This window comes from Nomascus leucogenys, chromosome 22a, assembly GCF_006542625.1.
Source record: "Nomascus leucogenys isolate Asia chromosome 22a, Asia_NLE_v1, whole genome shotgun sequence".
NCBI classification, from domain to species: Eukaryota; Metazoa; Chordata; class Mammalia; order Primates; family Hylobatidae; genus Nomascus; species Nomascus leucogenys.
This window is the reverse complement of record NC_044402.1, coordinates 90,058,287-90,077,692: the sequence shown is the minus strand read 5'-3', so window position 1 is coordinate 90,077,692 and position 19,406 is coordinate 90,058,287. Positions and strand designations below refer to the sequence as shown.

Below are 19,406 nucleotides of genomic sequence, written 5' to 3'. Positions count from 1 at the left end.
GAAAGAGAAGACCTAGTCCCTATCTTTAAATGTTAATTAGTTAGATAAAACACAAACAAAAAAAGAGATAAAGAATGACTATAAATGAGTAAAAATTATACATTTAAAATATACATAAAAGCTGACCCTCTCTAATGCTATTCTTTTTTCCTTTTTTTTTTTTTTTTTGAGATGGAGTCTTGCTCTGATGCCCAGGCTAGAGTGCAGTGGTACAATCTCAGCCCACTGCAACCTCCGCCTCCCAGGTTCAGGCAATTCTCCTGCCTCAGCCTCCCAAGTAGCTGGGATTACAGGCATGCACCACCACACCCAGCTGATTTTTGTATTTTAGTAGAGATAGGGTTTCACCATGTTGGCCAGGCTGGTCTCGAACTCCTGACCTCAGGTGATCCGCCTCAGCCTCCCAAAGTACTGGGATTATAGGTGTGAGCCACCGCGCCTGGCCTCTAATGCTATTCTTAAAGGATAAAGTAGAGCATAGTAAGCGATGGAAGAACACTTGAACAGAAAGAGCATAAGGAATTTGTTATGAAGGGAGAGGGCTTTCAAATGATGTCACCACACGATAGAGGTTCTTAGAAGATGACACTTGCTTAAATTTGAAGTTTTAAAGTAAAGGAAAGATCGCTTCTACATTCCCCTTATTCTTAATCTTGACTTACATTTAACCAATATATTTATTTTTGTATTTATTCCTGGTGAACTGGAAGAGGAAGCCAAATGATATACTGAGCAGGAAGAAAATGAGCAAATTCTTCTCAATTTTCTCTTCCCCCAAATTTGGGGAAAACCATATATTTGGAGCTTACCTGTTACATGTGCTAACTGGAATGAGATTATTCTTACAGAACCCAGGAGACCATTTGCAGTAGCTGCTGAAACTGCCTCATGGCTTTTGATGTTCTTGGTACTGAGATGCACTTTAGGAACTGATAATTGGCCTAATGCTTCCTGATAACCTTGAATTTTGACATCAAATATCTAACAAATCTGAAGCCCTTGTTGTTACTTGCAAAATAGCTACCCATGATCAATATGTTACTATCAATATGTACTATTCACCCAAGGTAGCATATACTCTCCTAGGCATATTATATGTATTTTTTAAATCATCCATGCCAATATTTCCATTGATAAACATGTCTAATTAAATTTTTTTAAAGAATATGCCTTTGAGAGTCAATTATTTTTATAAGCCCAGCAGTTTAAATTTAACCATTATCTGCCGGGCATGGTGGCTCACACCTGTAATCCCAGCACTTTGGGAGGCTAAGTCAGGTAGATCACAAGGTCAGGAGTTTGAGACCAGCCTGGCCAACATGGTGAAACCCTGTCTCTACTAAAAATACAAAAATTAGCCAGACGTGGTGGTGCATGCCTGTAATCCCAGCTACTCAGGAGGCTAAGACAGAAGAATTGCTTGAACCCTGGAGGCGGAGTTTGCAGTGAGCTGAGATCACACCACTGCATTCCAGCCTGGGTGACAGAGTGAGACTCTGTCTTGAGAAAAATAAAATAAAATATAAATAAATTTAACTGTATCTACATAGTTCAGCAGTTAGGAAAAATAAATAAATTTGTGTTTTAGATATTAAGGTTATATTACACATGTTTAGATCTATTCAAAGACAGATTCGGGACATCTATTCATATAGGACAAGTCCAATCCCATGTTTGCTTCACTTAATATATCTGGTCATTATAAAATAATAGAGAGATAGAAGCTCACCTGAATCAGAACTCAGAAATCTGATAAGATATGGGAGGCCTTTATGTTCTCTCACAGCTCTTTGATTGTTTTCATTTCCTATACATAATACCCGTATACAGTTCATTACATTTACTAGCACATTTTCTATGTTTAAGTTCAATAGATTTATCAGACTTGGGATTCCATTCTAAAAATAAACAAAAAAATTACATTTGAATTTGTTTAAGATAAATGTAATCTTTATTTAGAAATACAAGTTGGCCGGGCGTGGTGGCTCACACCTGTAATCCCAGCACTTTGGGAGGCCGAGGCAGGCAGATCACGAGGTCAAGAGATCGAGACTATCCTGGCCAACATGGTGAAACCCTGTCTCTACTAAAAATACAAAAATTAGCCGGGCATGGTGGCGTGCGCCTGTAGTTCCAGCTACTCTGGAGGCTGAGGCAGGAGAATCACTTGAATCCACGAGGCGGAGATTGCAGTGAGCCAAGATCGCACCATTGCACCCCAGCCTGGTGACAGAGCAAGAGTGTTTCAAAAAAAAAAAGAAAAAAAGAAACACAAGTCTGTAATCTTTCTTGCTGTAAATAACTATTTGGGAGAGAATGAATGCCACAAACAAATGTGTCTACTGATAAGATACATTATGTGACAGTTAATACAGCTATCTAAGTGAAGCAAATAAGATTAATTGAATATATTGCCCTATTAGGAAATATTTGCCATTGTAGACACTGCACTGTAATTGGTAAACAGCAAGAAGCAATCAACATATACTAACTTATGAAAATACTCCCTCATCTACTTCTGGACTGTACTCAAATGCCAACTTTTCGGTGGAGTTTTCATCAGGCGCCCTCTCTCTCCCTTTTCCCTGCTGTATTCTTCCCTGAGAGTTTTGTCACTGAATAGTAACATGGGTTTCTATTTTTGTAACTTCTATATGAGGGAGTTATTGTCAGTCAAAAATAATTGTATATGAAAAGAACTTACGTATTTGGCAATAACATCCTTGTTTTCACATTGAGCAATATCATATAGAATGACAGCACAGCGAGAGTGTACTTCAGGCTCATCACAAACCAGTAGGTTGATTAGAGATGGAATGCCTCCCGCTTCTACCAAAGCATGCACTGCACTTTCGTGGGTTGAGATATTACTCAATAACCCAACAGTTTTGCACTGTAGTTTTATTTTGGAACTTTTTAATAGATTGATTAAGGCAGGAATAGTGCCTGTAATGAAAAAAGCAAAAAAATTAAAAAGCATGAATTATTGGTAACCATTTGTAGTCAATTTATCATGGCAATATTTAAATAATATTTATGGGCATTGCAATATAAATAATTATGAAATAATTCTATAAAATATTTATAAAATTATCATTTGAAACTACATAAAGAAACCTTCCATCTTGTCTTTGGTATGGGCAGCTCTCATTGTTCATACATTTGATTTTCACAGAGCACGATCATATATTTTATATTAGTAACCTTAAGCCACCATTGAAACACTGAATTCTGGCTTAAGATTATTGATAAATGAATTCTTTGTGCTACCACATGGTACAGGTCAGTTTTGCTTATTGCATCAACTTTTTATGGCACTGCTTATGCAATTATTTGAGCATTTTATTATATTTTATCCTTATTTTATACCAGCATGTGAAAAACAAAAAGTGCTCAATCTAGTAAAATGCAACATTTGTCTCATTAATTACAATAGGCTCAAAGATAGAAATCATTAGGCATAATGAAAATAGAAAATCTGGCTTCAATTGGATGCCTGTTATACTTACATCAATTCAATGATAAATAGAAAGCACCTTATAGGACACACACAAAATAATAGAAAATATAGATATAATAAAGACCTTATTTATTTAGCTGCCTGAAATGAAACATCCCTCATGACTTCTTTAAGTTCACCTTTTGGATATAGAGCTTTTTGTAGAGGTTTTAAGGAACATATTAGGGGATTATCTATGATCAAATTTTAATTTATTCATTTAATATTTCTGGAGCATCTCACGTGCGTTCAATAACCACATTAGGGTAGTGGCTACCATATTGGACATTTTCAAATAGAACATTTTCTTTGTGTGTGTGTGTGTGTGCGTGTGTGTGTGTAGATAGATAGATAGATAGATAGATAGATAGATAGACAGACAGACAGATAGATATAGATAGACATAGATGAAGACAAAGACAGGGTCTCACTATGTTGCCCAGACTGGTCTCAAACTCCTGGGCTCAAGCTATCCTCCTGCCTTGGCCTCCCAAAGTGCTGGGATTACAGGCATGGGCCACCATGCCCAGCTGAACATTTTCATCATTTCAGAAAGTTATTCTGGACAGTGATATTCTCAAAACAATCCTATGGGGTGGAGCCATTTTATTTATTTTTTTATTATACTTTAAGTTCTAGGGTACATTAGCACAACGTGCAGGTTTTTTACGTAGGTATACATGTGCTATGTTGGTTTGATGCACCCATTAACTTTTCATGTACACTAGGTGTTTCTCCTAATGCTGTCCCTCCCCCTGCCTCCCACCCCACAACAAGCCCTGGTATGTGACATTTCCCACCGTGTCCAAGTGTTCTCATTGTTCAATTCCCACCTATGAGTGAGAACATGCAGTGTTTGGTTTTCTGTCCTTGTGATAGTTTGCTTAGAATGATGGTTTCCAGCGTCATCCATGTCCCTGCAAAGGACATGAACTCATCCTTTTTTATGGCTGCATAGCGTTCCATGGATTATATGTGCCACATTTTCTTAATCTAGTCTATCATTGATGGACATTTGGGTTGGTTCCAAGTTTTTGCTATTGTGAATAGTGCCACAGTAAACCTATGTGTGCATGTGTCTTTATAGCAGCATGACTTATAATGCTTTGGGTATATACCCAGTAATGGGATTGCTGGGTCAAATGGTATTTCTAGTTCTAGATCCTTGAGGAATCGCTACACTGTCTTCCACAATGGTTGAACTAGTTTACACTCCCACCAATAGTGTAAAAGCGTTCCTGTTTCTCCACATCCTCTCCAGCATCTGTTGTTTCCTGACCTTTTAATGATCTCCATTCTAACTGGTGTGAGATGGTATCTCATTGTGGTTTTGATTTGCATTTCTCTGATGGCCAGTGATGATGAGCATTTTTTCATGTGTCTGTTGGCTACATAAATGTCTTCTTTTGAGAAGTGTCTGTTCATATCCTTTCCCACTTTTTGATGGGATTGTTTTTTTCTTGCAAATTTGTTTAAGTTCTCTGTAGATTCTGGAATATTAGCCCTTTGTCAGATGGGTAGATTGCAAAAATTTTCTCCCATTCTGTAGTTTGCCTGTTCACTCTGATGGCAGTTTCTTTTGCTGTGCAGAAGCTCTTTAGTTTAATTAGATCCCATTTGTCTATTTTGGCTTTTGTTGCCATTGCTTTTGGTGTTTTAGTCATGAAGTCCTTGCCCATGCCTATGTCCTGAATGGTATTGCCTAGGTTTTCTTCTAGGGTTTTTATGGTTTTAGGTCTAACATTTAAGTCTTTAATCCATCTTGAATTAATTTTTATATAAGGTGTAAGGAAGGGATCCAGTTTCAACTTTCTACATATGGCTAGCCAGTTTTCCCAGCACCATTTATTAAATAGGGAATCCTTTCCCCATTTCTTGTTTTTGTTAGTTTGTCAATTTTCAGATGGTTGTAGATGTGTGGTGTTGTTTCTGACGGCTCTGTTCTGTTCCATTGGTCTATATCTCTGTTTTGCTACCAGTACCATGTTGTTTTGGTTACTGTAGGTTTGTAGTATAGTTTGAAGTCAGGTAGCATGATGGCTCCAGCTTTGTTCTTTTTGCCTAGGATTGTCTTGGCAATGCGGGCTCTTTTTTGGTTCCATATGAACTTTAAAGTAGTTTTTACCAGTTCTGTGAAGAAAGTCATTGGTAGCTTGATGGGGATGGTAATGAATCTATAAATTACCTTGGGCAGTATGGCCATTTTCATGATATTGATTCTTCCTATCCATGAGCATGGAATGTTCTTCCATTTGTTTGTGTCCTCTTTTATTTCATTGAGCAGTGGTTGGTAGTTCTCCTTGAAGACGTCCTTCACATCCCTTGTAAGTTGGATTCCTAGGTATTTTATTCTCTTTGCAGCAGTTGTGAATGGGAGTTCACTCATGATTTGGCTCTCTGTTTGTCTGTTATTGGTGTATAGGAATGCTTGTGATTTTTGCACATTGATTTTGTATCCTGAGAGTTTCCTGAAATTGCTTATCAGCTTAAGGAGATTTTGGGCTGAGATGGTGGGGTTTTCTAAATATACAATCATGTCATCTGCAAACAGGGACAATTTGACTTCCTCTTTTCCTATTTGAATACCCTTTATTTCTTTCTCTTGCCTGATTGCCCTGGCCAGAACTTCCAACACTACATTGAATAGGAGGGTGAGAGAGGGCATCCCTGTCTTGTGCCAGTTTTCAAAGGGAATGCTTCCAGTTTTTGCCCATTCAGTATGATATTGGCTGTGGGTTTGTCATAAATAGCCCTTATTATTTTGAGATACATTCCATCAATACATAGTCTATTCAGAGTTTTTAGAATGAAGGGCTGTTGAATTTTATGAAAGGCCTTTTCTGCATCTATTGAGATAATCATGTGGTTTTTGTCCTTGTTTCTGTTTATGTAATGGATTACACTTATTGATTTGTGTATGTTGAACCAGGCTTGCATCCCAGGGATGAAGCCGACTTGATCATGGTGGATAAGATTTTTAATGTGCTGCTGGATTCGGTTTGCCAGTTTTTTACTGAGGATTTTTACATCGATGTTCATCAGGGATATTGGTCTAAAATTCTCTTTTTTTGTTTTGTCTCTGCCAGGCTTTGGTATCAGGATGATGCTGGCCTCATAAAATGAGTTAGGGAGGATTCCCTCTTTTTCTATTGACTGGAATAGTTTCAGAAGGAATGGTACCAGCTCCTCTTTGTATCTCTGGTAGAATTTGGCTGTGAATCTGTCTGGTCCTGAACTTCTTTTGGTTGGTAGGCTATTAAGTATTGCCTCAATTTTGGAGCCTGTTATTGGTCTATTCAGAGATTCAATTTCTTCCTGGTTTAGTCTTGGGAGGGTGTGTGTGTCCAGGAATTTATCCATTTCTTCTGGATTTTCTAGTTTATTTGTGTAGGGGTATTTATAGTATTCTCTGATGGTAGTCTGTATTTCTGTGGGGTTGGTAGTGATATCCCCTTTATCATTTTTTATTGCATCTATATGATTTTTCTCTTTTCTTCTTTATTAGTCTTGCTAGTGTTCTATCAGTTTTGTTGATCTTTTCAACAAACCACCTCCTGGATTCATTGATTTTTTGAAGGGTTTTTTGTGTCTCTATCTCTTTCAGTTCTGCTCTGATCTTAGTTATTTCTTGCCTTCTGTTAGCTTTTGAATGTGTTTCCTCTTGCTTCTCTAGTTCTTTTAATTGCGATGTTAGGGTGTTGATTTTAGATCTTTCCTGCTTTCTCTTTTTTTTTTTTTTTTTTTTTTTTTTTTTGTCAGATGGAGTCTCGCTCTGTCACCCAGGCTGGAGTGCAGTGGCACAATTTCGGCTCACTGCCAGCTCCACCTCCGGGGTTCACGCCATTGTCCTGTCTCAGCCTCCCTAGTAGCTGGGACTACAGGTGCCCACCACCACACCTGGCTAATTTTTTGTATTTTTAGTAGAGACGGGGTTTCACTGTGTTAGCCAGGATTGTCTCCATCTCCTGACCTCGCGATCTGCCTGCCTCAGCCTCCCAAAGTGCTGGGATTACAGGCATGAGCCACAACGCCTGGCCAATTCCTGCTTTGTCTTGTGGGCATTTACTGCTATAAATTTCCCTTTACACACTGCTTTAAATGTGTCCCAGAGATTCTGGTACATTGTGTCTTTGTTCTCATTGGTTTCAAAGAACATCTTTATTTCTGCCTTCATTTCGTTATTTACCCAGTAGTCATTCAGGAGCAGGTTGTTCAGTTTCCATGTAGTTGTGTGGTTTTGAGTGAGTTTCTTAATCCTGAGTTCTAGTTTGATTGCACTGTGGTCTGAGAGACAGTTTGTTGTGATTTCTGTTCTTTTACAATTGCCGAGGAGTGCTTTACTTCCAACTATGTGGTTAATTTTGGAGTAAGTGTGATGTGGTGCTGAGAAGAATGTATATTCTGTTGATTTGGGTGGAGAGTTCTGTGGATGTCTATTAGGTCTGTTTGGTCCAGAGCTGAGTTCAAGTCCTGAATATCCTTGTTACTTTTCTGTCTTGTTGATCTATCCAATATTGACAGTGGGGTGTCAAAGTCTCCTACTATTATTGTGTGGGAGTCTAAGTCTCTTTGTAAGTCTCTAAGAACTTGCTTCATAAATCTGGGTGCTCCTGTATTGGGTGCATATATATTTAGGATAGTTAGTTCTTCTTGTTGCATTGATCCCTTTACCATTATATAATGCCTTTTTTTGTCTCCTTTTTAATATTTGTTAGTTGAAAGTCTGTTTTATCAGAGGCTAGGATGGCAACCCCTGGTATTTTTTTGCTTTCCTTTTGCTTGGTAGATCTTCCTCCATCCCTTCATTTTGAGCTTATGTGTGTCTCTGCATGTGAGATGTGTCTCCTGAATACGGCACACTGATGGGTCTTGACTCTTTATCCAATTTGCCAGCCTGTGTCTTTTAATTGGGGCATTTAGCCCATTTACACTTAAAGTTAATATTGTTATGTGTGAATTTGATCCTGTCATTATGATGTTAGCTGGTTATTTTGCCAGTTGATGCAGTTTCTTCCTAGCATCGATGGTCTTTACAATTCAGCATGTTTTTGCAGTGGCTGGTACTGGTTGTTCCTTTCCATGTTTAGTGCTTTCTTCAGGAGCTCTTGTAGGCCAGGCCTGGTGGTGACAAAATCTGTCAGCATTTGCTTGTCTGTAAAGGATTTTATTTCTCCTTCACTTATGAAGCTTAGTTGGGCTGGATATGAAATTCTGGGTTAAAAATTCTTTTCCTTAAGAATGCTGAATATTGGCCCCCACTCTCTTCTGGCTTGTAGATTTTCTACCGAGAGATCTGCTGTTAGTTGATAAGCTTCCCTTTGTGGGTAACCTGACCTTTCTCTCTGGCCGCCCTTAACATTTTTTCCTTCATTTCAACTTTGGTGAATCTGACAATTATGTGTCTTGGGGTTACTCCTCTCAAGGAGTATCTTTGTGGTGTTCTCTGTATTTCCTGAATTGAACGTTGGCCTTCCTTGCTAGATTGGGGAAGTTCTCCTGGATAATATCATGAAGAATGTTTTCCAACTTGGTTCCAATTTCTCCTTCACTTTCAGGTACACTAATCAGACGTAGATTTGGTCTTTTCACATAGTCCCATATTTCTTGGAGGCTTTGTTCATTTCTTCTTACTCTTTTTTCTCTAAACTTCTCTTCTCGCTTTATTTCATTAATTTGAACATCAATCACTGATACCCTTTCTTCCACTTGATCGAATTGGCTATTGAAGCTTTTGCATGCCTCATGTAGTTCTCGTGCCATGGTTTTCAGCTCCGTCTGGTCATTTAAGGTCTTCTCTACACTGTTTATTCTAGTTAGCCATTCGTTTAATCTTTTTTCAAGGGCTTTAGCTTCCTTGCAATGGGTTCGAATATCCTCCATTAGCTCAGAGAAGTTTGTTATTACCGACCTTCTGAAGCCTACTTCTGTCAACTCATCAAAGTCATTCTCTGTCCAGCTTTGTTCTGTTGCTGGCAAGGAGCTGTAATCCTTTGGAGGAGAAGAGGCTCTCTGGTTTTTAGAATTTTCAGCTTTTCTGCTCTGGTTTCTCCCCATCTTTGTGGTTTTATCTACCTTTGGTCTTTGATGTTGGTGACCTACAGATGGGGTTTTGGTGTAGGTGTCCTTTTTGTTGATGTTCATGCTATTCCTTTCTGTTTGTTAGTTTTCCTTCTAACAGTCAGGTCCCTCAGCTGCAGGTCTGTTGGAGTTTGCTGGAGGTCCACTCCAGACCCTGTTTGCCTGGATATCACCAGCAGTGGCTGCAGAACAGCAAAAAATGCAGAACAGCAAATATTGCTGCCTGATCATTCCTTTGGAAGCTTCGTCCCAGAGGGGCACCCGCCTGTATGAGGTGTCAGTTGGCCCCTACTGGGAGGTGTCTCCCAGTTAGGCTACAAAGGGGTCAGGGACCCACTTGAGGAGGCAGTCTGTCCATTCTCAGAACTCAAACACCATGCTGGGAGAACCACTGCTCTGTTCAGAGATGTCAGACAGGGATATTTAAGTCTGCAGAAGTTTCTGCTGCCTTTTGTTCAGCTATGCCCTGCCCCCAGAGGTGGAGTCTACAGAGACAGCAGGCCTTGGTGAGCTGCAGTGGGCTCTGCCCAGTTCAAGCTTCCCAGCTGCTTTGTTTAACTACTCAAGCCTCAGCAGTGGTGAATGCCCCTCCCCCTGCCAGGCTGCTGCCTCACAGGTCAATCTCAGACTGCTGCGCTAGCAGTGAGCAAGGCTGCATCAGCACGGGACCTGCCGAGCCAGGCACGGGATATAATCTCCTGGTGTGCCATTTGCTAAGATCATTGGAAAAGCACAGTATTTTGGCGCGAGTGCCCCATTTTTTCAGGTACAGTCTGTCAGAGCTTCCCTTGGCAAGTAAAGGGAAATCCCCCAACCCCTTGTGCTTCCCAGGTGAGGCAATGCCCTGCCCTGCTTTGGCTCGCCCATGGGCTGTACCCGCTGTCCAACCAGTCCCAGGGAGATGAACCAGGTACCTCAGTTGGAAATGCAGAAATCACCGGTCTTCTGCGCCAATCATGCTGGGAGCTGCAGACCCGAGCTATTCCTATTCGGCCATCTTGGAACAGACCCCAGTAGAGCCATTTTATTAGTGAGTAAACTAAACTAACAGAGGTTAAGCAATTTTCTTAAGTTCTAAATGCAGAGGTAGTTACAAACCAGACCTGACACTAAATCTGCTATTTTTAATTTCAAAAGTAAATTGTGCAAATTACAGAATAGGAATAATTTCTAAATGAAAGTAAATATAAAAGTAGTGTGGTAGCTTCTGAACTCAAACAAATTTACAAGAAAAAAACAACCCCATCAAAAAGTGGGCGAAGGACATGAACAGATACTTCTCAAAAGAAGACATTTATGCAGCCAAAAAACACATGAAAAAATGCTCATCATCACTGGCCATCAGAGAAATGCAAATCAAAACCACAATGGGATACCATCTCACACCAGTTAGAATGGCAATCATTAAAAAGTCAGGAAACAACAGGGGCTGGAGAGGATGTGGAGACACAGGAACACTTTTACACTGTTGGTGGGACTGTAAACTAGTTCAACCATTGTGGAAGTCTGTGTGGCGATTCCTCAGGGATCTAGAACTAGAAATACCATTTGACCCAGCCATCCCATTACTGGGTATATACCCAAAGGAATATAAATCATGCTGCTATTAAGACACATGCACACATATGTTTATTGCGGCACTATTCACAATAGTAAAGACTTGGAACCAACCCAAATGTCCAACAACAATAGACTGGATTAAGAAAATGTGGCACATATAAACCATGGAATACTATGCAGCCATAAAAAATGATGAGTTCATGTCCTTTGTAGGGACATGGATGAAACTGGAAATCATCATTCTCAGTAAACTATCGCAAGGACAAAAAACCAAACACCGCATGTTCTCACTCATAGGTGGGAATTGAACAATGAGAACACATGGACACAGGAAGGGGAACATCACACTCCAGGGACTGTTGTGGGATGGGGGGAGGGGGGAGGGATAGCATTAGGAGATATACCTAATGCTAAATGACAAGTTAATGGGTGCAGCACACCAACATGGCACATAGATACATATGTAACAAACCTGCACATTGTGCACATGTACCCTAAAACTTAAAGTATAATAATAATAAAATAAAATAAAAATAAAAAAGTAGTGTGGTAAAGTAATTTAAATTTAAATTAATACTTAACATTTTTTTTTAATTTTTTGAGCTTTTAGACAAATAGAATTGATATAGTTTTTTGATCCTGTGCAGCTTCCATGTGGAAAATAAAATATATGGTTGACAGGTAAATGAAGTGATCTTAGCAAAAGAAACTTAAAATCAACTAAAATTTTTCCTTTACAATTAAAAATATATTTAAAAATGACTGATAAATAAAATACAGCTCTACATAAAATAGCATAAGAAAAAGATATTAATAGATAGATATTTTGGATGCATCACCTGCATCCAAAATACATCTCCAGTATTGATCATTTGCTAAGCAAATTACTTCCAAGGACATGACAGCCATCATCCTTCGTTTATAGCTTTCACACTGTAACATTTCTGTTAAGTGTTCAACAGAAAAACACAGCTGTAATTTGCACAAGAGGCAATGAAATGCTTGATTCTATTTTTTGTACCAGCTAAGTAAAACCAAGGGTTGAGGTCACCGCTATTACCACCAACTGCATGCATTAAATTCCCCTCTGTGCACAGCTCCCTGTGAAGTACTGACAAATTCCACCAGCCCGTGATCTTTGAGGTTTATAGTCTATATAATTAGTGAAAAAATCCTGAAATTTCTTTTTTTGAGATGGGGTCTCAGTCTGTTGCCCAGCCTGGAGTGCAATGGCATGATCACAGCTCACTGCAGCCTGGACCTCCCTGGGCTCAGGTAATCTACCATCTCAGCCTCCCTAGTAGCTGAGACTACAGGTATGCACCACCACACCCAGCTAATTTTTGTATTTTTTTGCAGAGACAGCATTTTGCCATGTGGCCCAGGCTGGTGTCAAACTCTTGGTTTCAAGCAATCCACTTGCCTTGGCCTCCCAAAGTGCTAGGATTACAGGCATGAGCCACTGTGCCTGGCTGAAATTTTTAATCTTTGGTCTGAATGACTTAGATTGGCTGGTCACATACTTCAAATTCCCTTGGAAAATAATACATCTCTCTCGGCTAAAATTAATTGTTAAATAAAATTTGAATGTGGATTTTCAAGAATAGCAAAGTAATCCACAGTATTGTCAATAAAAATTTAATATCCATTAAATTAGGTATGAGGCTTTATACATTTCCCGAGTATAAAAAAGATACTTTAAATAAAATCTTGGATGAACTTGTACTACAGACAGAGGATATTACAAATATACATGTCTATTGTGCTAGGAAAAAACACACAGACTATCTTTTCCTCATCTCTTTAGCCAGCCACTCTATTACCAAATCTGTCCTGAATCTAGCTTGGCTATATCATTCCGTGACATCCTCTTTTAAAATTCAGCTTCTACTCCAAAAACTAATCCTGAGACCTCTAATAAACTGATTTTTCTTTTATGCATAGTAGAAATGGGCAATGTGGCTGGGCGCAGTGGCTCACGCCTGTAATCCCAGCACTTTGGGAGGCCGAGGCGGGCGGATCACGAGGTCAGGAGACCGAGACCATCCTGGCTAACACAGTGAAACCCCGTCTCTACTAAAAATACAAAAAAAATTAGCCGGGCGTGGTGGCGGGCGCCTGTAGTCCCAGCTACTCAGGAGGCTGAGGCAGGAGAATGGCGTGAACCCCGGGGGGCGGAGCCTACAGTGAGCCGAGATCACGCCACTGCACTCCAGCCTGGGCGACAGGGAGACTCTGTCTCAAAAGAAAAAAAAAAAAAAGAAATGGGCAGTGTGAGGAGGGAGAGCTATTGCAGGGCCCAAGGCAAAACAGCAGTGGCCAGAAGCTCACTGTTGTTTGTTCTGTTTGTGTCACTGTCAGGACTTCCCCCACAATGGCTGTAGGAAGCAGCAGCCCTGGTGAATTTTTATGTGCTTTTAGGCCATTCCTGTTAGGGGGCAGAGCTTCCTACTATTAAGGTAGGTTTTTACAATGATTTAGTTTAGTAAAAGTAACAGGATGGTCCTCTCACTTCCTCCTAACAAGGCAACGAAATGATACAAATGCACGCAAATAAACACTGAAAACACTTTCCAATATCTCTTGGGGCTTATATCCAGTATTTGGGATGTATTCCCAGTACCTAGTAAATTCCAACGTCAGGTATTGAGCCAGACTTCTTGAATCAGTAGAATGGGGTTGAAAATCTTTTTTTTTTTTTTTTTTTATTATACTTTAGGGTTTTAGGGTACATGTGCACAATGTGCAGGTTTGTTACATATGTATCCATGTGCCATGTTGATTTCCTGCACCCATTAACTCGTCATTTAGCATTAGGTGTATCTCCTAATGCTGTCCCTCCCCCCTCCCCCCACCCCACAACAGTCCCCGGAGTGTGATGTTCTCCTTCCTGTGTCCATGAGTTCTCATTGTTCAATTCCCACCTATGAGTGAGAACATGCGGTGTTTGGTTTTTTGTCCTTGCGATAGTTTACTGAGAATGATGTTTTCCAGTTTCATCCATGTCCCTACAAAGGACACGAACTCATCATTTTTTATGGCTGCATAGTATTCCATGGTGTATATGTGCCACATTTTCTTAATCCAGTCTATCGTTGTTGGACATTTGGGTTGGTTCCAACTCTTTGCTATTGTGAATAGTGCCGCAATAAACATACGTGTGCATGTGTCTTTATAGCAGCATGATTTATAGTCCTTTGGGTATATACCCAGTAATGGGATGGCTGGGTCAAATGGTATTTCTAGTTCGAGATCCCTGAGGAATCGCCACACTGACTTCCACAATGGTTGAACTAGAAAATCTTAAACATATTTTATCCCAACCTAAAATGAGTTGTTGAAAAAAAATCATTCTCATTCTCCAATTCATTTCTCTTTTTTGGCTTTAGTTTTTTATTTTTATCAAAGTAATGCATGTGCATGATTCAGAGTTAAATGTTGTCAAATGGCCTATAACAAAATTTAGTGGTTCCTGGGCCCCACCCTCCCCACTTTTCTGTGTTCATCTCTCCATATACAATCGGTTTGGACTCTTCCCTATAACCTTCTATGATTTATAAATCTCCTTATTTCTACACATTTATATACACTGCTGTGTTTTGCTACATTGATTTAGACTTCATTGACTTCATGTTATGAAAAATGAGAAATTAACTCTTTCAACATTGCTCTTTCCTCTTACTTCCCTTTCTCCATATTTATAGCTTTTAGTTAAATACATGATGATGTCTATACAATTATTATTCACAGCTGAGACTGTAACATACTATAGTTGTGTCTCTTTTTTTTAACAGGTAATAATTTCCTTATTTATTTTATTTATTTATTTATTTATTTTGAGACGAAGTCTCGCTCTGTCACCAGGATGGACTGTAGTGGCATGATCTCGGTTCACTGCAACCTTTGCCTCCCAGGTTCAAGTGATTCTCCTGCCTCAGCCTCCCAAGGAGCTAGGACTACAGGCACGTGCCACCACACCCAGCTAATTTTTGTATTTTTAGTAGAGACAGGTTTTCACCATGTTGGCCAGGATGGTCTCTATCTCTTGACCTCGTGATCCGCCCGCCTTGGCCTAATAATTTCCTTATTTTACAATAGTCCCCCCTTATCTGCAGAGGATACATTCCAAAACCCCCAGTGGATGCCTGAAACTGAGGATAGTACTGAACCCTGTATATACTATTTTTTTTCCTAGACAGATGCTTCTCAACTTATGATGTGGTTATGTCCTGATAAACCCATTGTAAGTTGAAATATTGTAAATTGAAAATGCATTTGTAAACCTAATCTGCCAAACAGCATAGCTTAGCCTAGCTTAACTTAAATGTGCTTGGGATAATTACATTAGCCTACAGCTTGGCAAAATGATCTAACACTAAGCCTATTTTATAATACAGTGTTTAAAAACTCATGTAATTTATTGAATACTGTACTAAAAGTGAAAAACAGAAATGGTTGTATGAGGACTGGAAGTACAGTTTCTTCTGAATGTGTATCAATTTTGCACAATTGTAAAATCAAAAACCTGAAATCAAACCAGACTGTCTGAACATACAAATCTATAATAAAGTCTGTAGGCATAGTAATAGCTTAACAATAACTAATAATAGATTACAACAATATATAATAATAGAAGTTATGTGAATGTGCTCTATGCCTCTCTCTCAAAATATCTTTTTGTACTGTACTGCAGGTAACCGAAACCACACAAAGATAAACTGCTGAGAAGGGGAGACTGCTGTATTTCATCTGCTTAGTTTTCCTTGTACCTAATGATAATTCCTCCCATTTTTTTCCTCTAGACTGGATGCACAGTTCCATTCTGAAACTTCCCCTTGCTGTCTTCCTTGAAATTCCCTATGCTTTACGCTTGGGTAAGGCTCCAGTTTCCCAGGTCCCTCTCCTTTCTATTTCTTAAGGAGAATTCTAGCCTTGGCATCTTTAGGTCTTTCCTAGTTAGGCTCTGAGGAGAGCACTCCTAACAGGCACTGTCAGTTCTCAAGCCTTTTGAGGATTTATGGTGTGAGTCCAAGGGGTTCTCAGCTTTCCCACTGTTGGCTTGGAATGATTTTCTCTGGCTGGCTAAGTCCTAAGTCTTGCCTATCTGTTTCCATCTTCCACTATTTTATTGCTGTTGTATCCTTTCTAGTTTTCCCTTGAATGCCTGTCTTCTGCTGGTGGTACTATTATTGTTTAATCTCCATGTAATTTTAGTGGGGGTCTTGAAAGGGAGTAAAATTAGATACATCCATATAATTGGCCTAGTGACCCTTACCCTTATTTTGGCTAGATTGAATGCAAATTTGAAAAAAAAAAACGAAAATAAAATCTCCAGCAGAATTCTTCACAAAACATTCATCAAAATATAACAAAAGATTTTGCTAAATTTGTCTCTAAAATTAGGAGGCAAGGAATAAGTTGGAGGGAATATTTTTCACTTAAAATTTCCTTTTTCCTTTTTTTTTTTTTTTTTTTGATGAAGGAGAGGATGTTTGAACTTCTGGAGAAAGTTGGAAAATAAAAATAAATATAATTGTGTAAAATATAGTCTGTTTGGGTCACAGATCTTTGATTTTAACTTGGAAATAAAACTACGTTTGCACACACAAAAATTCAGCTCTTTATTATTCGTATTATTATTTCTGGTCTTAATAAAATGTTTATTTCATGATTTTTAAATATTTAAAATATAATGCATGTATTATTTTATTTTCTCCCTTTCAGAGTATCAATAATTAAACTGAATAATAACCAGAACATTTATAAAGAGATTGTACTCACCTACCAAAGTTTTCCACACTGGGAGTTCAGGAATATTTAATTTTATTATATATTTGAGAACCTCTGTATGAAAGGTTAACACTGATAAATGGATTATATTATTTCCTTTAATATCTGTTTTTCTCCAGTTAGCACCGATAGAAAACAGGTACTGAATAGTGTCCAGTGCTCCTGAAGTGGCAGCAAGTAACAGTGGAGTGCACTGATTCCTAAAAATTAAGAAACATAATATAATAATTAAACACGCATAGAGTGTCAAATTTACTTTTTGTAAAACTATTCAAGCTGCAATTGGAGGAAGTCTGACTTACACCACCACCTTCTATTCTTAGGAATTCTCATCTTCTGTATTCTACATGTAAATGGATTTGCCTCCTTTGCCGTGCCATCCTTACTATGGGTCCCTACCCACCTCCCCAACTTAATTATCGTGCCTTATAATTTGTTTGGAGGATGATAATGCACAAAGTTCTTACAATACACTATCCTATCTAAGCCTTACAACTACTCCGCAAGTGAAGGAAAAAGCAAGGCAAATATCATCAGCCCATTTTACAAATGATGTAACTGAGGCTTAGGAATTAATTACACCCATTACTTCATGTCCAGTTTTCAAATCCCAGCTTCCTCATTGTAGCAGAAACTAACCATTTTGCTCGAAAACCCATTATCTGAATTTTAGATAGTAAAGATATTTTGTTTGGCTATCCAGTGCAATATTACATTTCCCAGCTTCTTCTTTTTTTTTTTTTTTTTTTTTTTGTTGTTGTTGAGATGGAGTCTCACTCTGTCGCCCAGGCTGTAGTGCAGTGGTGTGACGTCAGCTCATTGCAGCCTCTGCCTCTCTGGTTCAAGTGATTCTCGTGCCTCAGCCTCTCGAGTAGCTAGGATTACAGGCATGGACCACCATACCCGGTTAATTTTTGTATTTTTAGTAGAGACGGAGTTTTGCCCAGGCTAGTCTCGAACTCCTGACCTCAAGTGATCTGCCTGCCTTGGCCTCCCAAAGTGCTGGAATTACAGGCGTGAGCCACTGCACCTGGCCTCTTCTTTCTTCTCATGGCTAGACATGATGGTGAAAGCAGGAGTTGCCATCTGAGGGACACCAGCTTCCTCTGGTGGCTTCCACATGTTAAGAGCAACAAGAGGAAGCTAGTGTCCCTCATACTGTCAAGCCATTATACTAGCCCTAGACCACTGAATAATAGTGGAAAGGTTACTCAAAGACTTAGAAAAACTTGAATGAAACTATGCCTAAATCGGGCTCAGAGATCCAAAGTAATGACCTGGCCTTTAGATTTCTAGCCAAGAATGTACCTTCAGGAGAAGTTACACCTTTACCCTAAATGCTGATTTGCAGCTAAAATGTGAAACAAAAGATTGTTGGGATTTTTTAATTTCAAAGTTATTTTATTCTTTTTAATGTATTTCTTTTCCAGATACCACTAAATATTTCTCCTGTAATCCAAAGTCTATCCCCTTTGATCTGAAGTCCTAGGGCTGCCTCCTGGTTGTGTAGGATCCAGTTTGGAGCAACTCTCTCCTGCCTAGTCTCAGGCTTCTTCCAGGGCACTAAGCAAAGCATTTAACATGAAAAGTTAATCTGCAGAACCATACTACTGGAACAAGGTTAGGAAAAACTCCCTGGGGATTAGTCCTTATTCTTCCAGAAAACATGCATAGGTTAATAGAAGCTCTCGTCTTTATGAATTCTAATGATAAGTGGTTAGGAGGAGACAGTGAGTACAAAGGATAGCGGAGTAAGCCTTACATACCTTTCAGATCACCCACACCTATCGCCTTTTAGTGGCAGTGTGTGTGGCAAGCCATGAAAAGCAGAAATTTATATTCTATTTAATTTTCTTTCTTCTTTTTTTTTAATTATTGCCTAGACATCAACTTCAACCTGATAATAAATGCTTAATGACTTACTCAGCTGTTGCCTCAGCTTCTAGCAAACTAGGATCCTTCCTACAGAGAGCAATAATGATGCAAACGTTGTCATAGAAAGCGGCAAAGTGAATCGGCATCCAGCCTCTTTTTTCAGAAAGCGTGTAATCAGCTTTGGAACACAGTAGACAAACTGTTGTTTCTAATGAGCAAGCCTGTGCAGCAAGGTGTAGAGGTGTTAGACCTAGAATGGATGGACAATTACTTCAGTGATCACAGAACTAACATTCCTAAAAAAAACCTAAGTGCCTTATTGATATCCAACCACAGAGCTTAGTATTGTATGATATAAAATCTCCAAAGTAAGCATTAAAAAAAACATTTAGACAACCCTATATTCCTTTATTTAACTCAGGATTAAAAATCCCGACCACCAAAAATCCATACTTAGAAACAAAAAACAAAAATTTTACCCAGTACATCAAGTTCAGCTATCGAGAAAAATTTAGAAGGCATATTTAAAAAGCAAAAACCACAGTTTAAAGAGACAGAGCAAGCATCGGAACCAGACATGGCAGGGATGTTGGAATGATCAGAC

The 19,406-nt window shown here is 39.0% G+C and overlaps 1 protein-coding gene across 1 annotated transcript in view; it reads right to left on the bottom strand.

The window, feature by feature from the left end:
* The window catches only part of ANKAR (ankyrin and armadillo repeat containing), a 69,425-nt gene that overhangs the window by 24,413 nt on the left and 25,606 nt on the right, over positions 1 to 19,406 (bottom strand). The window contains exons 8-12 of the mRNA XM_003253843.3: positions 18,851 to 19,052; positions 16,919 to 17,127; positions 11,977 to 12,081; positions 2,705 to 2,946; positions 1,730 to 1,898 (exon numbers count right to left, since the gene is read on the bottom strand). Coding sequence (XP_003253891.1) covers positions 1,730 to 1,898; positions 2,705 to 2,946; positions 11,977 to 12,081; positions 16,919 to 17,127; positions 18,851 to 19,052 — 927 coding nt within the window. The remainder of the gene's footprint in view (positions 1 to 1,729; positions 1,899 to 2,704; positions 2,947 to 11,976; positions 12,082 to 16,918; positions 17,128 to 18,850; positions 19,053 to 19,406) is intronic.